The sequence below is a fragment of the Rhinopithecus bieti genome, unplaced genomic scaffold, assembly GCF_001698545.2.
Source record: "Rhinopithecus bieti isolate Rb0 unplaced genomic scaffold, ASM169854v2 scaffold_24392, whole genome shotgun sequence".
In the NCBI taxonomy this organism is placed as follows: Eukaryota; Metazoa; Chordata; class Mammalia; order Primates; family Cercopithecidae; genus Rhinopithecus; species Rhinopithecus bieti.
Genome location: NW_016812542.1, coordinates 3188969 through 3210340, shown reverse-complemented (window position 1 = coordinate 3210340; position 21372 = coordinate 3188969). Strand labels below are relative to the sequence as shown.

The following is a 21372-nucleotide window of genomic DNA, read 5'->3' as shown; positions in this document are numbered from 1 at the left end:
GAAATTATTTCAAAATAAAATAAAAGTTCTTTAAAAGTTATATTAGATCTATACCAATCCAAGTCTTTATAGGGTCTTGTGTCCAAATGCACAAGACTATTAATTTATAAAACTGTTAAGAGAAATCTAATGGTTATCATACTCTTAGGTAAAGATTAAAACCATGGTACTATCTCTGAATTCAAAAAAATGTTTAAAATGCCAAGTTCTCTTAACTACACTAAATGAGTTAATAATAGAACAGGGACATACCCTAGGTTGTTGTGTTTCCTGTAAGGGCAAGTAAACTATTATGAAAGAGAAATGGTATGTTGATATTAGAGATTTAAAAAAAAGAAACGGCCAGGTGTGGCAGCTTACACGTGTAATCCCAGCACTTCGGGAGGCCGAGGTGGGTGGATCACTGGAGGTCAGGAGTTTGAGACCAGCCTGGCCAACATGGCAAAACCCCATCCCTATTAATATAAAAAACATTAAAAAAAAAAAAGAATAAGAAATGATTTAGCACTGACCACAGAAACCTACACATTGGCCAGGCAAAGTGCCTGTAACGCCAGCACTTTAGGAGGCCAAGGCAGGTGGATTGCTTGAGCTAGGAGCTTGAGACCAGCCTGGGCAACATGGTGAGACCTTGACTCTACAAAAAGTAAAAAAATTACATGGGCATGGTGGCACATGCCTGTAGTCCCAAGTAGTTAGGAGGCTGAGGTGGGATGATTGCTTGAGCCCAGGAGATCGAGGCTACAGTGAGCCATGATCTCGCTACTTTATTCCAGCCTGGGCAATAGAGTGAGACCTTGTCTCCAAAAAGGAAAAAAAAAAAAAAAAAAAGAAGAAGCCTACATATGGATAGATCTATAATTATAGAACAGAATCTTAAAGGTAGGATTCAAAACAAAAATTATCTAATTTAGGCAGGCCATGTCTTCACAGTTTCTTAACTAAAATAATGGTATAAAAGAAATCAAGGTAAATCTAAGAGTCAAATGAAATGATGTATCTGAGAATGATGTGCTGTATTTGAACATTAAATGTTTTATATATTCATATACATATTAAATAGACAACTTAAGTGCAAAGTTATAGGTTACAAATTATCGTTTTCTACATTGTGCACTGAAGAACACTAATTCTATGGGATGCTGATAAAAGTCATTCATAAAATAGTTCAAAGATAAAAAATGTTTGGAAAATGACTAGACAGTCTCTTTGACTGGGCCTTTAATGTACTACAATGGATTGCAACGTTCTTAAAGCTGCACAGACTAGGCAGCATTTCCCAAATGTATTTTACTTCAGAGCCCTCCTCTCAAATAGTACTATTTGAAGAAACAGCATTTGAGGGAGAAAAAAGTGGGTTATAGTTTTTAACTGTTAAGGAATTTTAGTCAAGGGAGAAATTCATAAGGGCTGAAGTAATCAGGCAAAGAGGTATAAGCATTTACCTACTCTCTCACAGGGGGAAAGTGTAGTCTATATTGAGATACTCCTTAAAGTGAAAAGCAATTAGAGTTCTGTGCATGTCTTTTCTCCAAAGGTAATTCCTTCATCTACTTCCTACTCCCTTGTAAAATACCTCACAAATATTTCTTTTTAAAAAGTAGCAAATTCCACACTGAGTAAACATGTATCTTTAATACTTTGAGAACCATTGGCTGCGGTGGTGTCTCATACCTATAATCCCAGCACTTTGGGAAGCCAAAGCGGGCAATCACCTCAAGTCGGGAGTTCAAGACCAGCCTGGCCAACATGGCGAATGCCATCTCCGCTAAAAATACACACACACAAAAACTAGCTGGGCGTGGTGGTGCACGCCTGTAATCCCAGCTACTGGGGAGGCTAAAGCACAAGAATTGCTTGAACCCAGGAGGCTGAGGTTGCAGTGAGCTGAGATCATGCCTCTGCCTTCCAGCCTGAGTGACGGAGCAAGACTCTGTCCCCAAAAAAAAAAAAAAAAAATTGAGAAACATTAAACTTCATTCTCTATATAGTTAGTATTAGAATACAAACGCATGAATTCATAGCTCTTTCAAAACTGATTCTGCCAAATTCATCCACTCAGTAATTCCCACAAGTGCCTTCACTTGCAACTTAGTGTCTCTACTTAAATTGTTCCCTATGACCTAGTATCATGAAATCTACTAAGGCCCTGTTAAAGTCCCACATCTTCTAGAAGGTATTCCTAGATATTTCATGCATACAGTTAGCATAAATCTACTAGTAATATACATATAGAAAAGTCTATGATAACTATTTACTATTTTCACCAACCTTTTGTTTTTTTCTCTTATGTTTATTAACATATTGAGAAGGGAAAACTGAGCATCTTTTAATTACAGAATTAAGAAACCGATTAATCCAACCTTTTACTTTTACAGATTAAAACAAAACAAAACAAAATAAGGCCCAGAGAGGTCAAGTGCCTTTGTAAACATCATGAAGCTATTTAGCAGCAGAACTAGCCTGACTTTATGTGCAATACTCATTTTACCATAGTACTTTATACAAACTCTTCAAGAGAATCAATGTTGCACTTAATGTCATCTTGGCTATAAACTTCAGAAATCATTCAAGTACGGCTTCCAAATTTAGCAAATATACACAAGATGCTCACACAATACAAGACACCTGTGCAACTTATTTTAAAAAGTTATTTGTTGTTTCTCTGGCATTCAAATTTAATTGGGCACACTATTTTACAGTCAAAAGAAGTATTAGAAGCAAAACGAGCAACTTGGGAAAAAAAGAGAAAATAACTTTAGTAAACTGTTTAAACAAAACATTTTCCTAGGACATGACACTATTTAAAATGCCTTTCTCTTAGGATACCACCCAATCCAATGATCAGAAATACATCATTGGAGGATCTAATATCGTAAAGAAATACCTTTGACATCTTTCATTTCAGTCCCACCCTCACAATTTATAGTACAAGTATCCTTCAACATGTGCATATATTTTACCAAGAATATGATTATAAAAAGATATTTCATAAAACAAATTCTACTGGACATCTGACTTAAGAGTAGTTGGGCAAGGACAAAAGGTAAGATATGTTATTATCCAATACCATGGGCTTTGTCTATAGCTGGACAAGCAATAGGTAACAGGGCTAGGCTCCTGTGTACGCGTCACTAGAAAAGCTGACGGAAGTAGATGGAAAGAGTGGCAACTTCTTACCAAATGTATAGTAATAAGAAAGAGCAAGTCATCTTCTCTCTCATTTGTAAAAGAAGAAAAGGAGCATGAATTTTGCTTTTACAGAGTTAAAAACCAAGATTGGAATGATAATATTTCCAGCCAAACCAAGTACATAGTTCAAATGCCAAAAACTCCATTGTTAGGTAACAGAGCAAGATTCCTTTCCCTAGTTTATTCTGTGATAGTGTGTTTCTTCATAATGACAACACCTGAACCTACAGTAAGATATGTTAAATTAACTCTTATTTTCACAAAGATTCAATTTTCAAAACAATGAGAGAAAAGGATAAAATTCATTTGAAAATGAAGGGGTAAATGCTATGTATATGCTAAACTAAAATGTATACTAATCAAATATTTAAAAATTAATTGCACAATCATTTCTTTATTCACTCAGTCACTCATTCAACAGATACTAGTTGTACAGTTAATATGTGCAACTGCATGGAGTGCTGTGAAAAAGTAAAAGCCATGTAATACAATAGTGTCTAGATTCCAAACAGTTTTCTCCAAGATCACTTTACTTGGTTATTTGAAATACAAATGGCATTTTTTTTTTTCATTAAAAAAATGTTTACTGGGCCCTCTGCCATCATATAAAATCCCCATTTGGTTCAAAATGTATATGCAATACTACAGAATTTAACCATTATATATAATACAGAAGATTTCTACAGAGAAATTTCATTAGTGTTATAACTCAGAATGATGCCACCTCAACCTTATTACTGATAAAAGCCAGGAGCAAAATTGAGGGGCAGGATTATTTGTATCTGCAAGGCAGAAGTTTCAGCTCCTATGATAAGAAAAAGAGAAAGGGAAGGAAGCTGACAAGAAAAGACTATGGGACGTAACAGGGAGGAGGCAAGAACAGAAATTGGCTGGCAGCAGGGAAATGAAACATAATCTGGGGTGATGGGAAAAAAGGAGAATCCCTTCCAATCTACCTTTAGGGGAAAGGACCTCAACAGTTAGGATGAAGGATTAAGCACAAATCATATTTTCAGGAGCCAGTCAGTAAACCAGATGGGGGAAAGCATTGTGATCCCAAAACATCAAAATCAGACAAAATTGTACATGGTCCTCCACAAGATTTTTCTATTGAAGTTGATAAGAGACAGAATAGCTTCCCTTTTCCTTCCTTTTTTCTTTCTCTTTTTACGGAGAGATCAGTGACTAATGGAATAAGAATAAGCTCAAAATAATAGAAATACTGTATAATAATGAAGAAACTGTAATCCAAATGGAGAATAAGGTTTCTGAATTATTACAATTTATTATACCTCAATTCTAATACTATACAACATGTTTAAAAGGTTCCAATTACAATACATTTTAAAAGACATAAGATATACTATATCATAGAAAATATACTTGTGGTCTTAGCATATGACAAACACACAACTAAATCAGAGAAGAAAACTCTAAAAGACTGAGAGTTTTAAAAGAATAAATCCATGTTAATGTTTCCTCTTTCTTCACAGAATAACCATACTGTATATTTTGAATATATATATATATTTTGAGATGGAGTCTCGCTCTGTTGCCCAGGTTGGAGTGCAGTGGCGTGATCTCGGCTCACTGCAAACTCTGCCTCCTGGGTTTAAGCGATTCTCCTGCCTCGGCCTCCTGAGTGGCTGAGATTACAGGTGTACGCCACCATGCCCAGCTAATTTTTGTATTTTTAGTAGAGACAGGGTTCATCATGTTGGTCAGGCTGGTTTCGAACTCCTGACCTCATGATCCGCCTGCCTCGGCCTCCCAAAGTGCTGGTATTATAGGTGAGCCATCACGCCCAGTGAAATTCTGGGAATATTGTTTTAAATGTTGGCAAATGTTGGTCTTGCTGCAAGTCATTATAAAGGCTGAACATTTAAAATTGTTTTCTTGTTGTTTTATACATTTTACCAAAGAAAGGCAAACTGCTATTTTTGACAAAAGAACCTCAGAACTGAGTTCTAGTCATTAATACATTTTTTTTACAAATACCATCATCCAATTAACCTTCACTTTGTACTTCTCTTTACTTAGTGTTTACAGCATGGCTTTCTAGGGTACAGTTAACACCACTAAAAAATAATTTAATAAACACAACTATTAACATTTCCCAAAATAATACAAATATGTGAACATATATACGGTCTCACAAAGGCACCTTTTGTGTTTGAAATACATACCTTTTGACCTCCTGGAGCTTCAACTGTGTGATGTTCTTTCAGTTTTTGTTCTTGTTCCATTATGTCTTTCAAATGTTCATTTACCTTAAAATATAAAAATATCAGTTTGAATTTGTATTTTTTTTAATTTATTTCAAATATAACAATAAAATAACACACATTAAGATGCCTATAATCAGAGCCCTGATGTCAAATATCAGTCTCACTCAAATAAAGAAAATTGCAGCTTCACAACCAGAAAAAAATTGTTTATGGGTACTTATTTGATAATCTAGAATTCATTAATTTATCAAATAGTTGTTGAGCAGATACTATATGTCAGAAACTGGTTGGGGTGCTAGGGAAAAAAAGGTACTCGGTAATGTCAGTTTTAATGCTTAGGAAGCAAAATAACATCAAGTAAAAATTTTACAATCGATTTTAGAACTAGCAAATGAAAGTTATTTTCCCTAAAGTTAATGTTGTTATTATCAATAAATAACACTGTCAATCAAGTTCTTCAGGTGTGATTTCTGACATGTCCATGATCATGGGGGAGTTTAGGGCAGTCATAATGCCACAGTTAAAACACATGCAAAATTTTGCATATGAAAACTTTTGGGGAGAGAGCTTAATTTCTCTCTCATCAGATTATTCACGCAGTCCATAATCCAAAACAGTTAAAAAAAAAAAAAAAGTACATGGTGCATAAATTATATCTTGAGAAGACTTTACTTTGGATTTTGAGTTAATGATTTTAAGGTCACTCTAGTAACAATCAATAAAAGTGCAAATTTATTAATTATGGCACTGTAGAAAATATTAATGCCATTAGCCACCAAACTTTCAGTCCCCACTTTGTTTCTGGCACCTGAGAATTCCCTTTTCTTCCTTTAAACTCAACTCTGCAGTATAAACTTTTCTAATTATATTTATCAAGCATGTTTAGGTGTTCCTAACAGGAAGAGTTGTAGTTTTAGTCTGACATGTTAACAAAATCATTCATATTTTCTTCTTCTTTTTTTTTTTGAGACGGAGTCTCACTCTGTTGCCCAGGCTGGAGTGCTGTGGCACCGTGTCAGTTCACTGCAACCTCCGTCTCCTGGGTTCAAGCAATTCTCTTGCCTCAACCTCCCGAGTAACTGGGATTACAGGCACCCACCGTCACACCCAGCTAATTTTTAAAATATTTTTAGTAGAGATGGAGTTTCACAATGTTGACCAGGCTGGTCTCAAACTCCTGACCTCAGGTGATCCGCCTGCCTCGGCCTCCCAAAGTGCTGGGATTACAGGCGTGAGCCACCGTGCCCAGCCCCATATTTTCCATCATGGTAATATACAGTGTTACAAAGCAGTTTTATAACACCCATGTATCTTTAAGCATTTTGGTCTCTTTACCAATTGGGGGAGGGGAGGAAAACGGGACCAAATCCTGGTAAAGTTTATAATGTTTTCTATTGATTTGTTTTGTAGTATTTTCATTCCCCACACCCTCCACTCCCAACTTTTTTAGAGAGACAGTCTCAATCTGTCAGCCAGGCTGAAGTACAGTGGCGTGATGTTGGCTTACTACAACCTTTGCCTCCTGGGCTCAAGCAATCCTCCTGTCTCGGCCTCTCGAATAGCTGGGACCACAGGCATGCACCACCATGCTTGGCTAATTTTTGTTTTTTGTTTTGTTTTGTTTTGTTTTTGGTAGAGACAGGATTTCACCTTGTTCCCCAGATTGGTCTTAAACTCTTGGACTCAAGCTATCCACCTGCCTCAGCCTCCCAAAGCGGTGGGATTACAGGCATGAGCCACCACACCCAGCCTCATTCCCTTTAAGTTAAAAAACAAACACTTTCTAATTCATTGTCAGGTAGTCGTAATTGATCTGCCAGTTTGGAAATATCCTTGTTTTATTTTTTTCCCTATTGAGGAAATATCTTCATTTTTAAAGAGGTTTTTTATCTGATTCTGTCCAAAAAGCAAAGTGGTCACAAATTAACATTTTAAACCACCATTCACTCATTTATTTGCACATTCAACAGATATCTACTCAATGTCAGTTATGTGCCAGGTACTGTATTAAGAGGCTAGGTATACAATGGAGTACAAAGCCAAGATGATTCCTGTCCTCATGAAACAGGGGAGATAGGAAAACCATTTGTAAATGCTACAAATAAATTAAAATGTGAGTAGAAAATAATGAGAGCAGGAAGACCTGTTTTAGAAAAGATGGTTATATCAGACAAGGCCTTTGCTTTGGTCTAAATGTTTGCCCCCCAGAGTTCATATTTGAAACTTAATCCCCAATGTGTCAATATTAAGAGGTGGAGCCTTTTGGGGCATGATTAAGTCATGAGACTCTGCCCTTGTGTATGGATGGGGTTGGTTCCTTTATAAAGGGGGTTGAAGGAGCACAGTGGCCTTTTGGCCATGTGAGGACACAACAAGAAGCAGGCATTCTGAAGCAGAGAGCAAGTCCTCACCAAAAACTGAATCTGCTGGCACCTTGATCTGGGAATTCCCAGCTTTCAGAACTACGAGCAATGGATTTCTGTTGTTTATAAATTACCCAGACTAAGGCATTTTGTTAGAGCAACCCAAACAGACTAAGACAATTTCTTTAAGAAGTAACTTTAAGCTGAGATCTTAAAGAGAACAAGTTGGCTATGGAAAAAGTAGAGAAAACAGCATTCCAGAGAGAGAATGAAAAACATAAGCAAAAGCCCTGGGGTAGTAAAAATGCTTGCGTGTTTAAGTAACAGAATGACACAGTGAACCCAAAGAAGTCACAAAATGAGATCTGAAACAGAGCTAGAGCCAAATAATACAAGGTTAAATATATTCATGATTTTTGTGTACCTCTGCATGATTCAATCACCCAATATAATCTTGTCTTCTGTGATTTTGCTTTATTAAGTTTAAATTCATTTTAGCCACTATGTTGATAATTATTTTAGCCATGTTATTGCCATTTTTCTTTGGTAGGTTTTTTTATACTTGTGGATGCATTATCCAGGAAAAAAGGCAACTGGGTTAGGATGAGCCAAAACAAGAGCCAGAAGGAGAAAACATATACTAAATCTGAGAGGTAAGGGTGAAGTCATAATGCGAGAATAAAAAATAATGCTGAGGCTAGTAGAATGGATCAAGGGAAAAAATACACTGCAGTTCAGGTTGAATCAAATTGTTTTAAACCGAATTTGAAAATGGAATAAGATGGATATGACTGCAATAAAGGGGATGAACATTCCTAGGTAAGTGATTTCCTTAATTTTGTGTAGATTTCCAAAGTTCTAAAGTGCCTAGCTTAATTCAAAGGCTTTAACTATCTCTTCTCTTTATTAATTTAGTTAGTGTTTATTAAATATAATCTCTTTGTCAAACACCGTGCTAGTCTAGACACTAAAACTGAAAAGAAGAAAGAAGGTCATCGTAGGCACTAGAAATAAAAAGTTCATTGTACCTGTCCTCACATAGACTATTCTAGTTAGGAAGACGGATTTTAAATAATTAAATGATTAAAAAAGTAATTAGTCTGAAAAGTGCTATGAAAGAAAAAAGGTAGAGTGTTAGAGTATAGAAAACAAGGGTTGACAGAGGCACTTCATTTAGATAAGGTTGTCAGGAAAAAGTGCTATCCAAGCCGATGGAGAGCAGAAGCACTAAGCCAGCTCCCAGCTGAGCTGCCCAGGAAGAGGAAACACGAGGTTCAATGGTTCAGAGGTGAGAAAGGGCATATAGCAGGAATGAAGTCAAGTAAGTGAGAAAGGGGAACAGTGGCCATGAGCCTAGCATGGAGTACACAGGGTCAGATTAGGTGGTACCTTGCAGGCCATGATAAATTTTACATTTTATTTTAAGAGTAAAGTGAAGCACTGAAGAGTTTTGAGCAAAAGAATGGCCTGATCCAAGCTGCACTATAAAAAGATACTTTTAGAATTCTGGTTCTGGTAGTAGTAGAATAGTATGCATCACACTAAGCCCTGTAGAGAGCAATTATAAACTCTGGACAAAATATATAAAGCACCTGTTGGAGGTACTGGTGAGCAACCAAGAGCAAGTAGAAGCAAGAAAGAATTCAACTTTGAAAAAGAAAAGGCCGGGCACGGTGGCTCAAGCCTGTAATCCCAGCACTTTGGGAGGCCGAGACGGGCGGATCACGAGGTCAGGAGATCAAGACCATCCTGGCTAACACAGTGAAACCCCGTCTCTACTAAAATACAAAAAACTAGCTGGGCGAAGTGGCGGGCGCCTGTAGTCCCAGCTACTCGGGAGGCTGAGGCAGGAGAATAGCGTGAACTCGGGAGGCGGAGCTTGCAGGGAGCTGAGATCCGGCCACTGCACTCCAGCCTGGGCGACAGAGCGAGACTCTGTCTCAAAAAAAAAAAAAGAAAAGAAAAAGAAAGAAACACACTGAGTGAAATCCATGTTTATATGGCCTTACCCTCAATTCAACAGTACGCTGTGACCATAACTCAAGGAGAAAACTGTAGTCTAGTTGGCAGGAGGAATCAAGGGAGAAATCTGGCACTGCCAGAGTAGCTGGATATTGAGGAGGAATATTGTAGGAAGGGTAATGGGTGAGGCCTAAAATCTGCATATAAATTTCCCTCAACTCTTGGCTGAGCCCTAGACTGGGCATGTGTAGGAAAGATTTTAAGAAATGCAGGGAGAAGACAACTGCTGAGAAGCCAAAGAAATTGCCGCCACAGGGGAGGCAGAGTTTGGTGTTCAAATTCTACCAAGTAGAGGAGGGCTTGGTAAACACCTTGGGTTTTCCACTGAAACTTCAAAAAGGTGGTTCAAGCTTTAGAAGTACAAATTGAGTTTAAATTAAGGACAGAAAATTATTGATTAGATTTGCCTTTTTGACCAACTCAGGAACAATTTCAGGGTAGGAATGGGTATGGGAGAGAGATAAAAGTAGGCTAAAGAAACAGCAAACAACTCTTGAGAGATTCTGTTGTATGGAGAAATAGGCTTGTATTTGGATGGGGAAGTTTTGTTTCTTAGGATGGAAGACACTAGAGCAAGTCTGGTTTTGTTTTGTTTTTTTTTTGAGATGGAGTCTTGCTGTGTTGCCCAGGCTGGAGTGCAGTGGTGCAATCTCAAGTCACTGCAACTTCCACCTCCCAGGTTCAAGCAGTTCTCCTGTCTCAGCCTCCCGAGTAGCTGGGACTACAGGTGTGCATCACCACGCCCAGCTAATTTCTGTATTTTTAGTAGAGACAGAGTTTCGTCATGTTGGTCAGGCTGGTCTTGGACTCCTGACCTGAGATGATCCACCCGCCTCAGCCTCCCAAAGTGCTGGGATTAGAGGCATGAGTTGCTGCACCCAGCCTCCAAGTCTGTATTCTTTTTTTGCTTGTTTGTTTGGTTTGAGATGGAGTCTCGCTCTGTCACCCAGGCTGAAGTACAATGGCACCACCTTGGCCCACAGCAACCTCTGCCTCCCAGGTTCAAGCAATTCTCCTGCCTTAGCCTCCCAAGTAGCTGGGATTACAGGTACCCACCACCATACCCAGCTAATTATTACTACATTTTCAGTAGAACGGGGTTTCACCATGTTGGCCAGGCTAGTCTTGAATTGTCTACCTCAGCTGATCCGCCTGCCCTGGCCTCCCAAAATGCTGGGATTACAGGCTTGAGCCACCACACCTGGCCCAAATCTGTATTCTTTCGAGAATGATCCAATAGGGAGCTTCAAGAGTCAGACGATGTGGGAGTGAACAAATAACAGTGTGGTCCCAGACAAGCAGCATTAGTATCACCTGGAGCTTGTTAGAAATGCAGCCTCTCCTGCTTCACCCTAGACACCTCCATTCAGATCAGCCATTTTAACACGTTCCCAGGTTCTTATGGTTTGAATATTTGCCCCCCTCTGAAATTCATGTAGAAACTTAATCTGCACTGTGGCAGTACTGAAAGGTGGGACCTTTAAGAGGTGACTGGCTTATGAGAGCCGACCCAATTCACAGATCAGTGGATCAACGGGCTATCGCTAGCAGCTTTATAAGACAGGGAAGACAGAGCTGAGCTAACATGCTCAAACATGTGATTCCCTGTGCTGCCTCAGGACTCTGCAGAGCCCCCACTTAGCAAGAAGGCTCTCACTAGTGGCCTCTTCACCTGGGATTTCTTAGCCTCCATAGCTATAAGAAATAAATTCCTTTTCATTATAAATCACCCAGTTTCAGGTATTCTATTATTGTTATTATTATTATTATTATTTTTTTTTGAGAGGATCTCACTGTCATCCAGGCTGGAGTGCACTGGCACAATCTCGGCTCACTGCAACCTCCGCCTCCCAGGTTCAAGTGATTCTCTGCCTCAGCCTCCCGAGTAGCTGGGATTACAGGCATCCGCCACCATGTGCAGCTCTAATTTTTGTATTTTTAGTAGAGACAGGGTTTCGCCATATTGGCCAGGCTGGTCTTGAACTCCTGACCTCCCACCTGCCTCGGCCTCCCAAAGTGCTGGAATTACAGGCGTGAGCCACTGTGCCCGGCCCAGGTATTCTGTTATAAGAAGAAAATGGACTAATACACCAGGTGATTTTTATGTACATTAAAATCTAAGAACTGAAATAGACGACCAATGACCATGAAAAAGGGAAGAAAGTTCTAGAGCAAGTAGTGGAGAACTCACATTTGATGTGAAGGGGGAAATTCTTCATTCTAACAGCAGGACAAAAGAAAGGCAATGAGTGCTGATCCAAAACTGTTTACAGATTTGCTAGTATAAAGGGAAGATAATTCCCATCTAAAGCCTTCCCATCTCTGGTCTCAAGAAAATATGAGGCAAATTTAGCTGACAGTAGTAGGGAAAGGGTTACAGAAGGTTCGAGAATCAGAGGAAAATGGGTAACAGTTGTCACGAAGCATGGGAAAGCAAACTTAGGGACATATTTGTTGGACTGGCAGTGGAAGTTTGTGCTTATGAACTTAAAGTGAAACCAACTTCCTTGTGTAAATTTCTCCAGCAATATTTGCCTCTGCAAGTGCAGGTTATAAATAAAATGCGTAACTGAGCTAAACCATCTGAGCTGTTACCAAATGAGTAACAGGGAGGGAAGGGGAGATATAAGAACTGAGGGTACTTAAAAAATCTAAGTTCAAGATGGACAAATATGAAGTCCAACAAGATTGTGAGAAATTAATAGGCTCAATGGTTTATAAGTCATAATGAGGTTGAGCATTTTTAAATTAATATTTAAAGCAAGTGAGTTAGGAAGATAGGAGAAATTGTTCAAGAATGGGAAGTCTGTAATGGGATGTGAAGGTTGCACAGTTTCTCAAGATGAATAGGTCTAGAATGTGACTGTGATTTTCTACAGCTGAGGAGGAGTGGGGGAAAGATTACTAAAGATGAAGAAATAAAGGAACTCCAGAGGCAAAGTATTAAGCAGTCCTTCTACAATGATACTGATATTATGGATAATGAAGATAGCTGTAATAGTATTTTTTACATTTAGCTTTTTATTGCAAGCTTCATGCCAGCTTTCAAGAAAAGATACCTGGAAATATAACTTTCAGTGCTTGTCTTCAGATAAGGTTTAATTTTCTCTTGGCTGACAGTGGTAAATGAAAGTGGATCAAGACAAATTAACTACTCAAATTGGCAAAGGGAGTGATAAGCTGACAAATTAAGCATCTTCAAAGCATAAATCACGGTTTCATAAAAATTTCCAAGAAGAGGAATCCACAATCAATACGATCTTGTGCAACTCGGTCAAGCAAACCTAAGAATCCTCTAACCGGAAATGTAAGAAAATTATTTCATTCTTGAAATGAATTCAAAAAATATTTACTGACACCCACTGTGTATAGTTCACTATTAGGAGTGTTCTGAATTTTTTCATAACCTGGTATGAACTAGATTAATCATTAAAAATGATTACAAATATTGGCCAGGCATGGTGGCTCACACCTGTAATCGCAGCACTTTGGGAGGCCGAGGTGGGTAGATCACTTGAGGCCAGGAGTTCGAGACCAGCCTGGCCAACATAGTGTAAACCCCGTCTCCACTAAAAATACAAAAATTAGCCGGGTGTGGTGGCAAATGCCTGTAATCCCAGCTACTTGGGAGGCCAAGGCATGAGAATTGCTAGAACCTGAAAGGCAGAGGTTGCAGTGAGCCACTAGCCTGGGTGACAGAACGAGACTACTTCTCAAAAAAAAAAAAAGAGTAATTATAAATATTGCTGAGTATACAGAAATCTATTTGCATCATTTTAAGCTTTTTTAATAAAAAAATTTAAGTATATTTTACAACTTAAGTTTGCACTCTGATTTGAAACAAAAAGAGTAATGAAGTGGCAATGTATAATTTAGAATTTCACGTTTTCTGGCTATGAGATGCAATTTACTCAAGTGAGTATAATCCTACCTTATTTATCCAGTACATGACAGCATCCTCGATATCATAGGGCAGATCCGTGGCTTGAAAAAAGGCTGAATACTGCTGAGCACACGCAATTACTTTTTCTATACTGACCATTTCTACAGTATAAGCCATCATGAGGGTATCTATCATGGCCAAATGTGCACTCTGAAAATATAAAACAAGAACAAACCGTTTAAAAATTATACTTAGAAATTGCTTTTTATATATTTTGAAATGTTAATGACATCTCCTAACAAGCAGAAGAATGCTACAGAAGACCAGCCTTAATAAGAAAGCATAAATTATACATGCTAAAGGTGAACTAACTGAACTAAACTAATTTATTGTTCAAATACTTATTGAGGATCTATATTTAAGATACTCATTATCTTCTACTCCAAAGATGCTTCTTTTCCTGTTTTTCCTATTTTTAATAATGTCACAGTTGCTTGCTCAGCAATATAACTTACCAACTTCAGAACCATCTTTGATGGTCTTTCCTCATTCTTCCCACCCACATAGTACAAGTTTATAGATTCTCTATCTTTCAAATCTTCCCTCTTCCTCATTCTGATTGTCACAGTTCCAATTCAGACCCAAACATTTCTCACACCTGAACAAGGCAAAAAATTCTTTAACTGGTTTTCCTGCCTCCAACTTCTTCCTCATCTAATTCATCCAGAACAGGACTTCTAGCCTTTGGCATAGACAGATAAGATTTGGGATGGATGGATGGATAGACAGACAGACAGACAGACAGACACACACACACACACACACACACACACACACCAAGTTATATGGAAGTTCTAAAAAAAAATCCCAAACATTACAGAAGTATATCAAGTGCCCCTCCTCCACCAGTTTCTTCAGTCTGGTATATATTCCTACAAAAAAGTTTAATGCCTATCAAATATGTATACATTTACACTGTTTAGCATTACAAACAATGTTACAACATTGTATTTCTCCAGGGATAATTCTTAGTTGTGGCTACTGGGTCCAAGGGCAACCACAATTTAAGTTTTGATATACTCTCTAGAAAGGTTACACCAACTTATCTCCCACCAACAATGTTATCAGTCTGCCTGCTTCTCCACATTTTTGACAGCATTAGATATTATTCACTTTAAAACTCTGTATCAGCATGAAAGTTTCAAAGACCTCACTCTTGTTTGATTTTACAATCCTGATTATTACTGAAGATAAGCATCCTTTTATGTGCTTTAGCAACCATTTGTATTTCTTCTTTGGAAAGCTACCTGTTCAATCTTTTGCCTATTCTTAATTGATTTGTAAGAGCTCAGTATACATTAGGTACTTTAACCTTCTGTCACTGAGGTAGAAAATACTTTCTCCTAGTTTGTCTCCAAACTTTCAACTTTAGGGTACCTTTTGTTGTAGAGTTTTAAATATTTACTTGGTAAAATCTGTTAATTTCAATGTTCTCCTTTATGATTTTGGAGTTCATAACATGTTTATAAAGGTCTTCTCCAACCTCAAAATATAGAAATACTATTCTCTATTTTTTCCATAACTTTAATTCCATCTAGAATTTATTTTTGACAATGTTATAAACTAGCGGCTAGCTGTTTTTTCCAAATCAGAGATTGCATCATATCATTCTCTCATAAAGTCTACTTCATTTTCTACATAATGAAGTCTAAACTCCTTAACAGAGGTAAAGTTTCTTTCTTATTAGCTGGTTTGTACTTGTTAGTCTAGCCTTATAATCCACCATTTCCTTCTCCAATCTGCTATCAGTTTTCAAGTTTTTGTGCCCTGGCTTGTTGTCCTCCTAACAATATAGACTAAGTTTTGTCGTTGGTTTGAATATTACTCTAATTGTGAAGATTTTTCCAGTTCTCTTTCTAATCAAAATGACTCACTCAACCTATCAATGAGTACAGATTCCTACAGAATACTGTTTCTGCTTGCATTAACTCCTAAATTATCTAAAGTATGGCATCAGCACTGGTATTTTTAAACAGCTTCCCCAGGTGATGCTAATGAGCAGCCAGGGTTGAGAACCACTGATTTCTCTGACATGTGTACAGTCACTTGCCTCTGACTCTATTTCTCTAGGTAGATAGTGTAGGACATTATCTCAGTTATCTTCCTATTCCCTACATCTAAAATGGTACCTGGCAGTTAGCAGGGGCTGAAGAAAGGAAACGAAGGAAAGAAGCTAGCTTTTTAGTTACTATAAAGACTCAAGAGCTGGGTTTACTCTGGAGGTTGAGGAAGTGAATTCTGATCATTTAGAAGGTGGCAGTTTCAGCTTCTAGAAAACTGAGCAGTATCTATAGGAAAGCTGATGCTTTGTAAGAAGCAGAATGCTTAACATTGGCAATCATAAAACCAATAGTGGCTCCTACTTACTAAGTCTAACTTATGTGCCACATACTGTGCTAAATACTGTATTAGTATATTAATTCTTTCATTTCAAACATTTTTTGAAATAAGCCTGGAGATAATAGATAAAATACACTTTCTATAATCCTCAAAACTCTCTAAAGGAAGTATCATTTATGTTTTATATTTGCAGAAACTGAAGTTTAGACAATTAAGCAATTTATCCAAACCTGTGTGCTCTTTCTACCATATCATGCAGTTGGCAGGAGTTAAGTCACTTTGTTGCAAAGCAAAAAAATGTGTTTCGGAAATGACAAACATAATATGCAAGAAAGAAAAATTAGCATCAATAATTATTTCAAATTAAAACCATATTTTCATATTCAATCTCCTTTAAGAAGTATTTTCCATACTGCTACTGTCCAACTATCCCAGTTCTTCCTTCACACTCAGAATGTTGCAGCCTTTTTAGCCATTCATCTGTACGTATCCTCTCTGTTATACTCTAGCCCTAGAGAGTAGGGATCCTGTCTTTTTCACTTTTGTTCCTAGACAATGTTTTATGGGTGAAAGTAAATTTGTGTTTAATAGCATTAAAAAGCATGGCACTTTTGGATTAAAATGTAGGAAAATATTTCAAGAGCCACAAAATCATTCATGTACTCTTAAGATTCCTTTTGGCAGTTGTTCTACAAACACATGAGAGAGGAGAAAAAAGCTGTATAAATAAAAAATAACCATTATAATATTATACAACAAAAAGAAAACAATATCCAACCAAAATGAGTAACTTATGATATATTAAACTATTTAACAAAAAGGGAAATGTGTACAATATAAAATTGAGTGGAAAAAAACAGAGTATCACACCATAATACTGCTTCATACATATAAACAAAAATATGAAAAGGAAGGAAACAGAACAGAAACAAGAAAAACGGAACAGCATACCATAACAATGTTTGAATACCACAAACACACACATACACACAACAGAAAGGGAAAATGAATGAATAAAAGTAAAACTTAGAAATTATCTTGTTACAGTATGTAAAAAACACAAATAAAATATATAGTTTACTTTGAAAATTGGGGTATATTTTCAGAACAAAGTTCATTTCACTGATTAACTTCCTAAATTAAAAACACAAATTTCTAAAACTTCCACTATTGTGCTATGGTTATTTCCATATGATATTCACTCACTTTAAGAACTCTTATTTTAGTGTGATTTTCTTTTTTTTTTTTTTACTTCTTAACTTTACAATATGAGATAGTGAGAATTAAAAATTATGTATAACAAAGTATATACATAATGGAGTTAGAAAAGATCAACATTAAAAAATAAACTCAAGGCTAAAATCAGTTTGGAGCTATGATAGCTCCAAATAAAATATACACATTCAATTGCTTACCTAAAGCATTCCGATCAGAATAATAGCAATAGCTAACACTGTTATGTTTCACATACTGTCTTTGGCATTTTACTGTTTTCTGTCATGTATTGTTTTCAGTATGTAATATTCTCAGCATTTGTATTAATTGAATAAAACAACCCTGTGAGGTAAGCACTATTACCCTACAGATAAGAAAACTGTATAACCTGTCCAAGGTTACACAGCAAGGAGGCAGTGATGTAGGCATTCAAACTTAGAAATCTGGCTCCAGAGCCTGGATCACTGAACATCACACCTGCAGACTTAATCCCAACCTTTACACCTTGACTCTCAGTGTTGTAGTAAGAGGCAATTGCGGCAGCAACAGAAACAACAGTGTACATTGCGACCACCAGGTGGCAGAGCATAGCATGACATCTTAGAGCAGCCGTAGGAAGACTGGTTACGGAAGAAAAAGTAGGAGGGCTACTTGGCATGTCAATGAAAAGAAAAGGATTTGGGGAATGTGGAATCCCAGGGACTTTACTGGGTGAGAGCTGAAGTATCATCCAAAGGCCACCATTAGGTTCTATATCTGTGTTACAAGGGTTATATTTTTATCATCTCCAACCAGTGGAGTCTAAGCAAAAATAAATTACATTTATATATTAGAAATGACAGTTAAATCTATTGAAGAAAGGAAAGCTTTTAAGTGTTATAAGAAGTTTTTTAGCCTATAAATTAAAAGTTCTGCTACTGCATGGCTTTTACTATTCTTGTATCAGATTTAGACACAGAACTTAAAAAAAAAAAAATCCTGAGAGCTGAGCGACCGAGGCCGCGAGCGAGGTGAGATGCCGGTGGCCATGGGTCAATACGGACAGTCCCAGCCAAGCTGCTTCGACCGCGTCAAGATGGGCTTCGTGATGGGTTGCGCCGTGGGCATGGCGACCGGGGCGCTCTTCGGCACCTTTTCCTGTCTCAGGATCGGAATGCGGGGTCGAGAGCTGATGGGCGGCATTGGGAAAACCATGATGCAGAGTGGCGGCACCTTTGGCACATTCATGGCCATTGGGATGGGCATCCGATGCTAACCATGGTTGCCCACTACATCTATCCCTTCCCATCAATCCCAGCTCACGTACTAATAAATGAAAGTCTTTGAGTAAAAAAAAAAAAAAAAAAAAAAAAATTCCTACAATGAGCTTAGTTCTTGGACTGATAAAGTGGCTAGAGTGCCTACTATGCCCAAGTACTCCCACAGGTATTTAAAAGGAAATAAATACTTAAATCAATCACAAACATGAGGTATTAGTTATTCTGCTAAAATGGTACCTATAGCATATTCATATTATACTCTATAGTTTTTCAAAGTTATTCCAATTTAGAAAATAGTTTACATAGCATTTATTTATAGAAACACTTTTTCATAAGTTTCATTTATCTTTATTTTACATGGAGATAAAAGCAAAATACCACTTGCAACTCCACTGAGGTGATATGTCATTTTATCAATGAGGAAATCTCAGGATGAGTATCTACATTTGGTCACAGAGTTAGTAAGAGTTAGAACTAGGATTCAAAACCCCGGTCCCATCTATTGTCAAAGCTCATATACCTGCCATTCCTCCATGTTGGCTCCAGTATTTCACAATAAATCTTTGGTTATTATGTACTATTACTTTGCCATTGAATTTTACTATTTCTAAACTTCTGATATTGACAATTCAAGAATAAACTAAAACTAAGGCTTCCAATCCAAAGACATTCTTATACAGAACTATCTTGGTTTAAAACGGAATTTAGGAATTTAGTTAAAATCCAGTTTTAAACCAAGACAGTTGTACTATAAACCTGCAGAGATAAAAATCTTGCTATTGCCAGCATAGTATTACTACTGTCCTCAGCTCAGTCAAAATAGGGGTTACTAGCTGCTAACACATCAAGCACTGTCCTCCTGCCTCTCAAAGCTCAACTGTGGTTCCCAGAACAAACAAACAAACAAATAAATAAATAAGTACTAAGATGAGTTAAAGAGATTATAAAAAAAAAAAAAAGATACCACCTACACTCAAGATTTCATCTTAGATACTGTCATCTGACTTCAGCATTTAGCTTATGGGTAACTTATCTAAATATAATTTAGATGTGTAAACCTTAATAACCTTCAGATATTTTAGAAAGGATATCAGAGATTGAAGATCAACTTAATAAAGCGTGAAGACAAGATTAGAGAAAAAAACAATGAAAAGGAACAAAGCAAGTCTCCAAGAAATATAGGACTATGTGAAAAGACCAAAACTGCGTTTGATCAGTATATCTGAAAGTGATGGGGAGAATGGAACCAAGCTGGAAAACACTCTTCAGGATATTATCCAGGAGAACTTCCCTAACCTAGCAAGACAGGCTAACATTCAAATTCATGAAATACAGTGAAATACATGAAAGATACTCCTCGAGAAGTACAACCCCAAGACACATAATCATCAGATTCACCAAGGTTGAAATGAAGGAAAAAATGTTAAGCTCAGCCACAGAGAAAGGTCAGGTTACTCACAAAGGGAAGCTCATCAGGTTAACAGCGGATCTCTATGTGGGGACCCTACAAGCCAGAAGAGAGTGGGGGACAATATTTGACATTCTATTTTTTTTTTTTTTTTTTTGAAATGGAGTCTTGCTCTGTCGCCAGGCTGGGGTGCGGTGGCGCGATCTCAGCTCACTGCAGCCTCCACCTCCCGGGTTCAAGAGATTCTCCTGCCTCAGCCTCCCAAGTAGCTGGGACTACAGGTGTGTACCACCACACCCAGCTAATTTTTGTATTTTTAATAGAGAGGGGGTTTCACCATGTTGGCCAAGATGATCTCGATCCCTCGACCCTGTGATCCGCCCATCTTGGCATCCCGAAGTGCTGGAATTACAGGCATGAGCCACCACGCCCGGCCTCAACATTCTTAAAGAAAACAATTTTCAACCCAGAATTTCATTTCCAGTCAAACTAAGCTTCATAAGCGAAGGAGAAATAAAATCCTTTACAGACAAGAAATGCTGAGAGATTTCTGTCACCACGCAGCCTGCCTTACAAGAGCTCCTGAAGGAAGCACTAAATATAGAAAAGAAAAACCAGTACCAACCACTGCAAAAACATACCAAATCGTAAAGACCATCGACACAATGAAGAAACTGCATCAAGTAACAGGCAAAATAACCAGATAGCATCATAATGACAGGATAAAATTCACACATAACAATATTAATCTTAAATGTACATGGGCTAAATGCCCCAATTAAAAGACATGGATTGACAAATTGGATAGAGTCAAGACCCACTGGTGTGCTGTATTCGGGAGACCCATCTTATGTGCAAAGACACACACAGGGTAAAAATAAAGGGATGGAGGAAGATTTACCAAGCAAATGGAAAGCAAAAAAAAAAAGCAGGGGTTGCAATCCTGGTCTCTGATAAAACAGACGTCAAACCAACAAAGATCAAAAGAGACAAAGAAGGGCATTCCATAATGGTAAAGGGATCAATGCAACAAGAAGAGCTAACTATCCTAAATATATATGCACCCAATACAGGAGCACCCAGATTCATAAGGCAAGTTCTTACAGGCCTGCAAAGAGACTTAGACTCCCACACAATAACAGTGGGAGACTTTAACACCCCACTATCAATATTAGATCAACGAGATAGAAAATTAACAAGGATATTTAGGACTTCAACTCAGGTCTGGATCAAGCAGACCTAACAGACATCTACAGAACTCGCCACCCCAAATTAACAGAATACACATTCTTCTCAGCACCACATCATACTTTTTCTAAAATTGATCACATAATTGGAAGTAAAACACTCCTAAGGAAAAGCAAAAGATCAGAAATCATAACAAACAGTCTCTCAGACCACA

The 21372-nt window shown here is 37.6% G+C and overlaps 1 protein-coding gene and 1 pseudogene across 3 annotated transcripts in view; one reads left to right on the top strand and one right to left on the bottom strand.

Annotated features, from left to right (window-relative positions):
• The window catches only part of CAMSAP2 (calmodulin regulated spectrin associated protein family member 2), a 121124-nt gene that overhangs the window by 37639 nt on the left and 62113 nt on the right, over positions 1-21372 (bottom strand). For both annotated transcript variants that reach the window (XM_017896559.1, XM_017896561.1), the window contains exons 3-4: positions 13737-13898; positions 5379-5462 (exon numbers count right to left, since the gene is read on the bottom strand). In XM_017896559.1, the coding sequence (XP_017752048.1) occupies positions 5379-5462; positions 13737-13898 (246 nt within the window). The remainder of the gene's footprint in view (positions 1-5378; positions 5463-13736; positions 13899-21372) is intronic.
• LOC108545092 (reactive oxygen species modulator 1 pseudogene) lies at positions 18285-18656 on the top strand (annotated as a pseudogene). Its single transcript, XR_001890041.1, has one exon. The product of XR_001890041.1 is annotated as a reactive oxygen species modulator 1 pseudogene (transcript).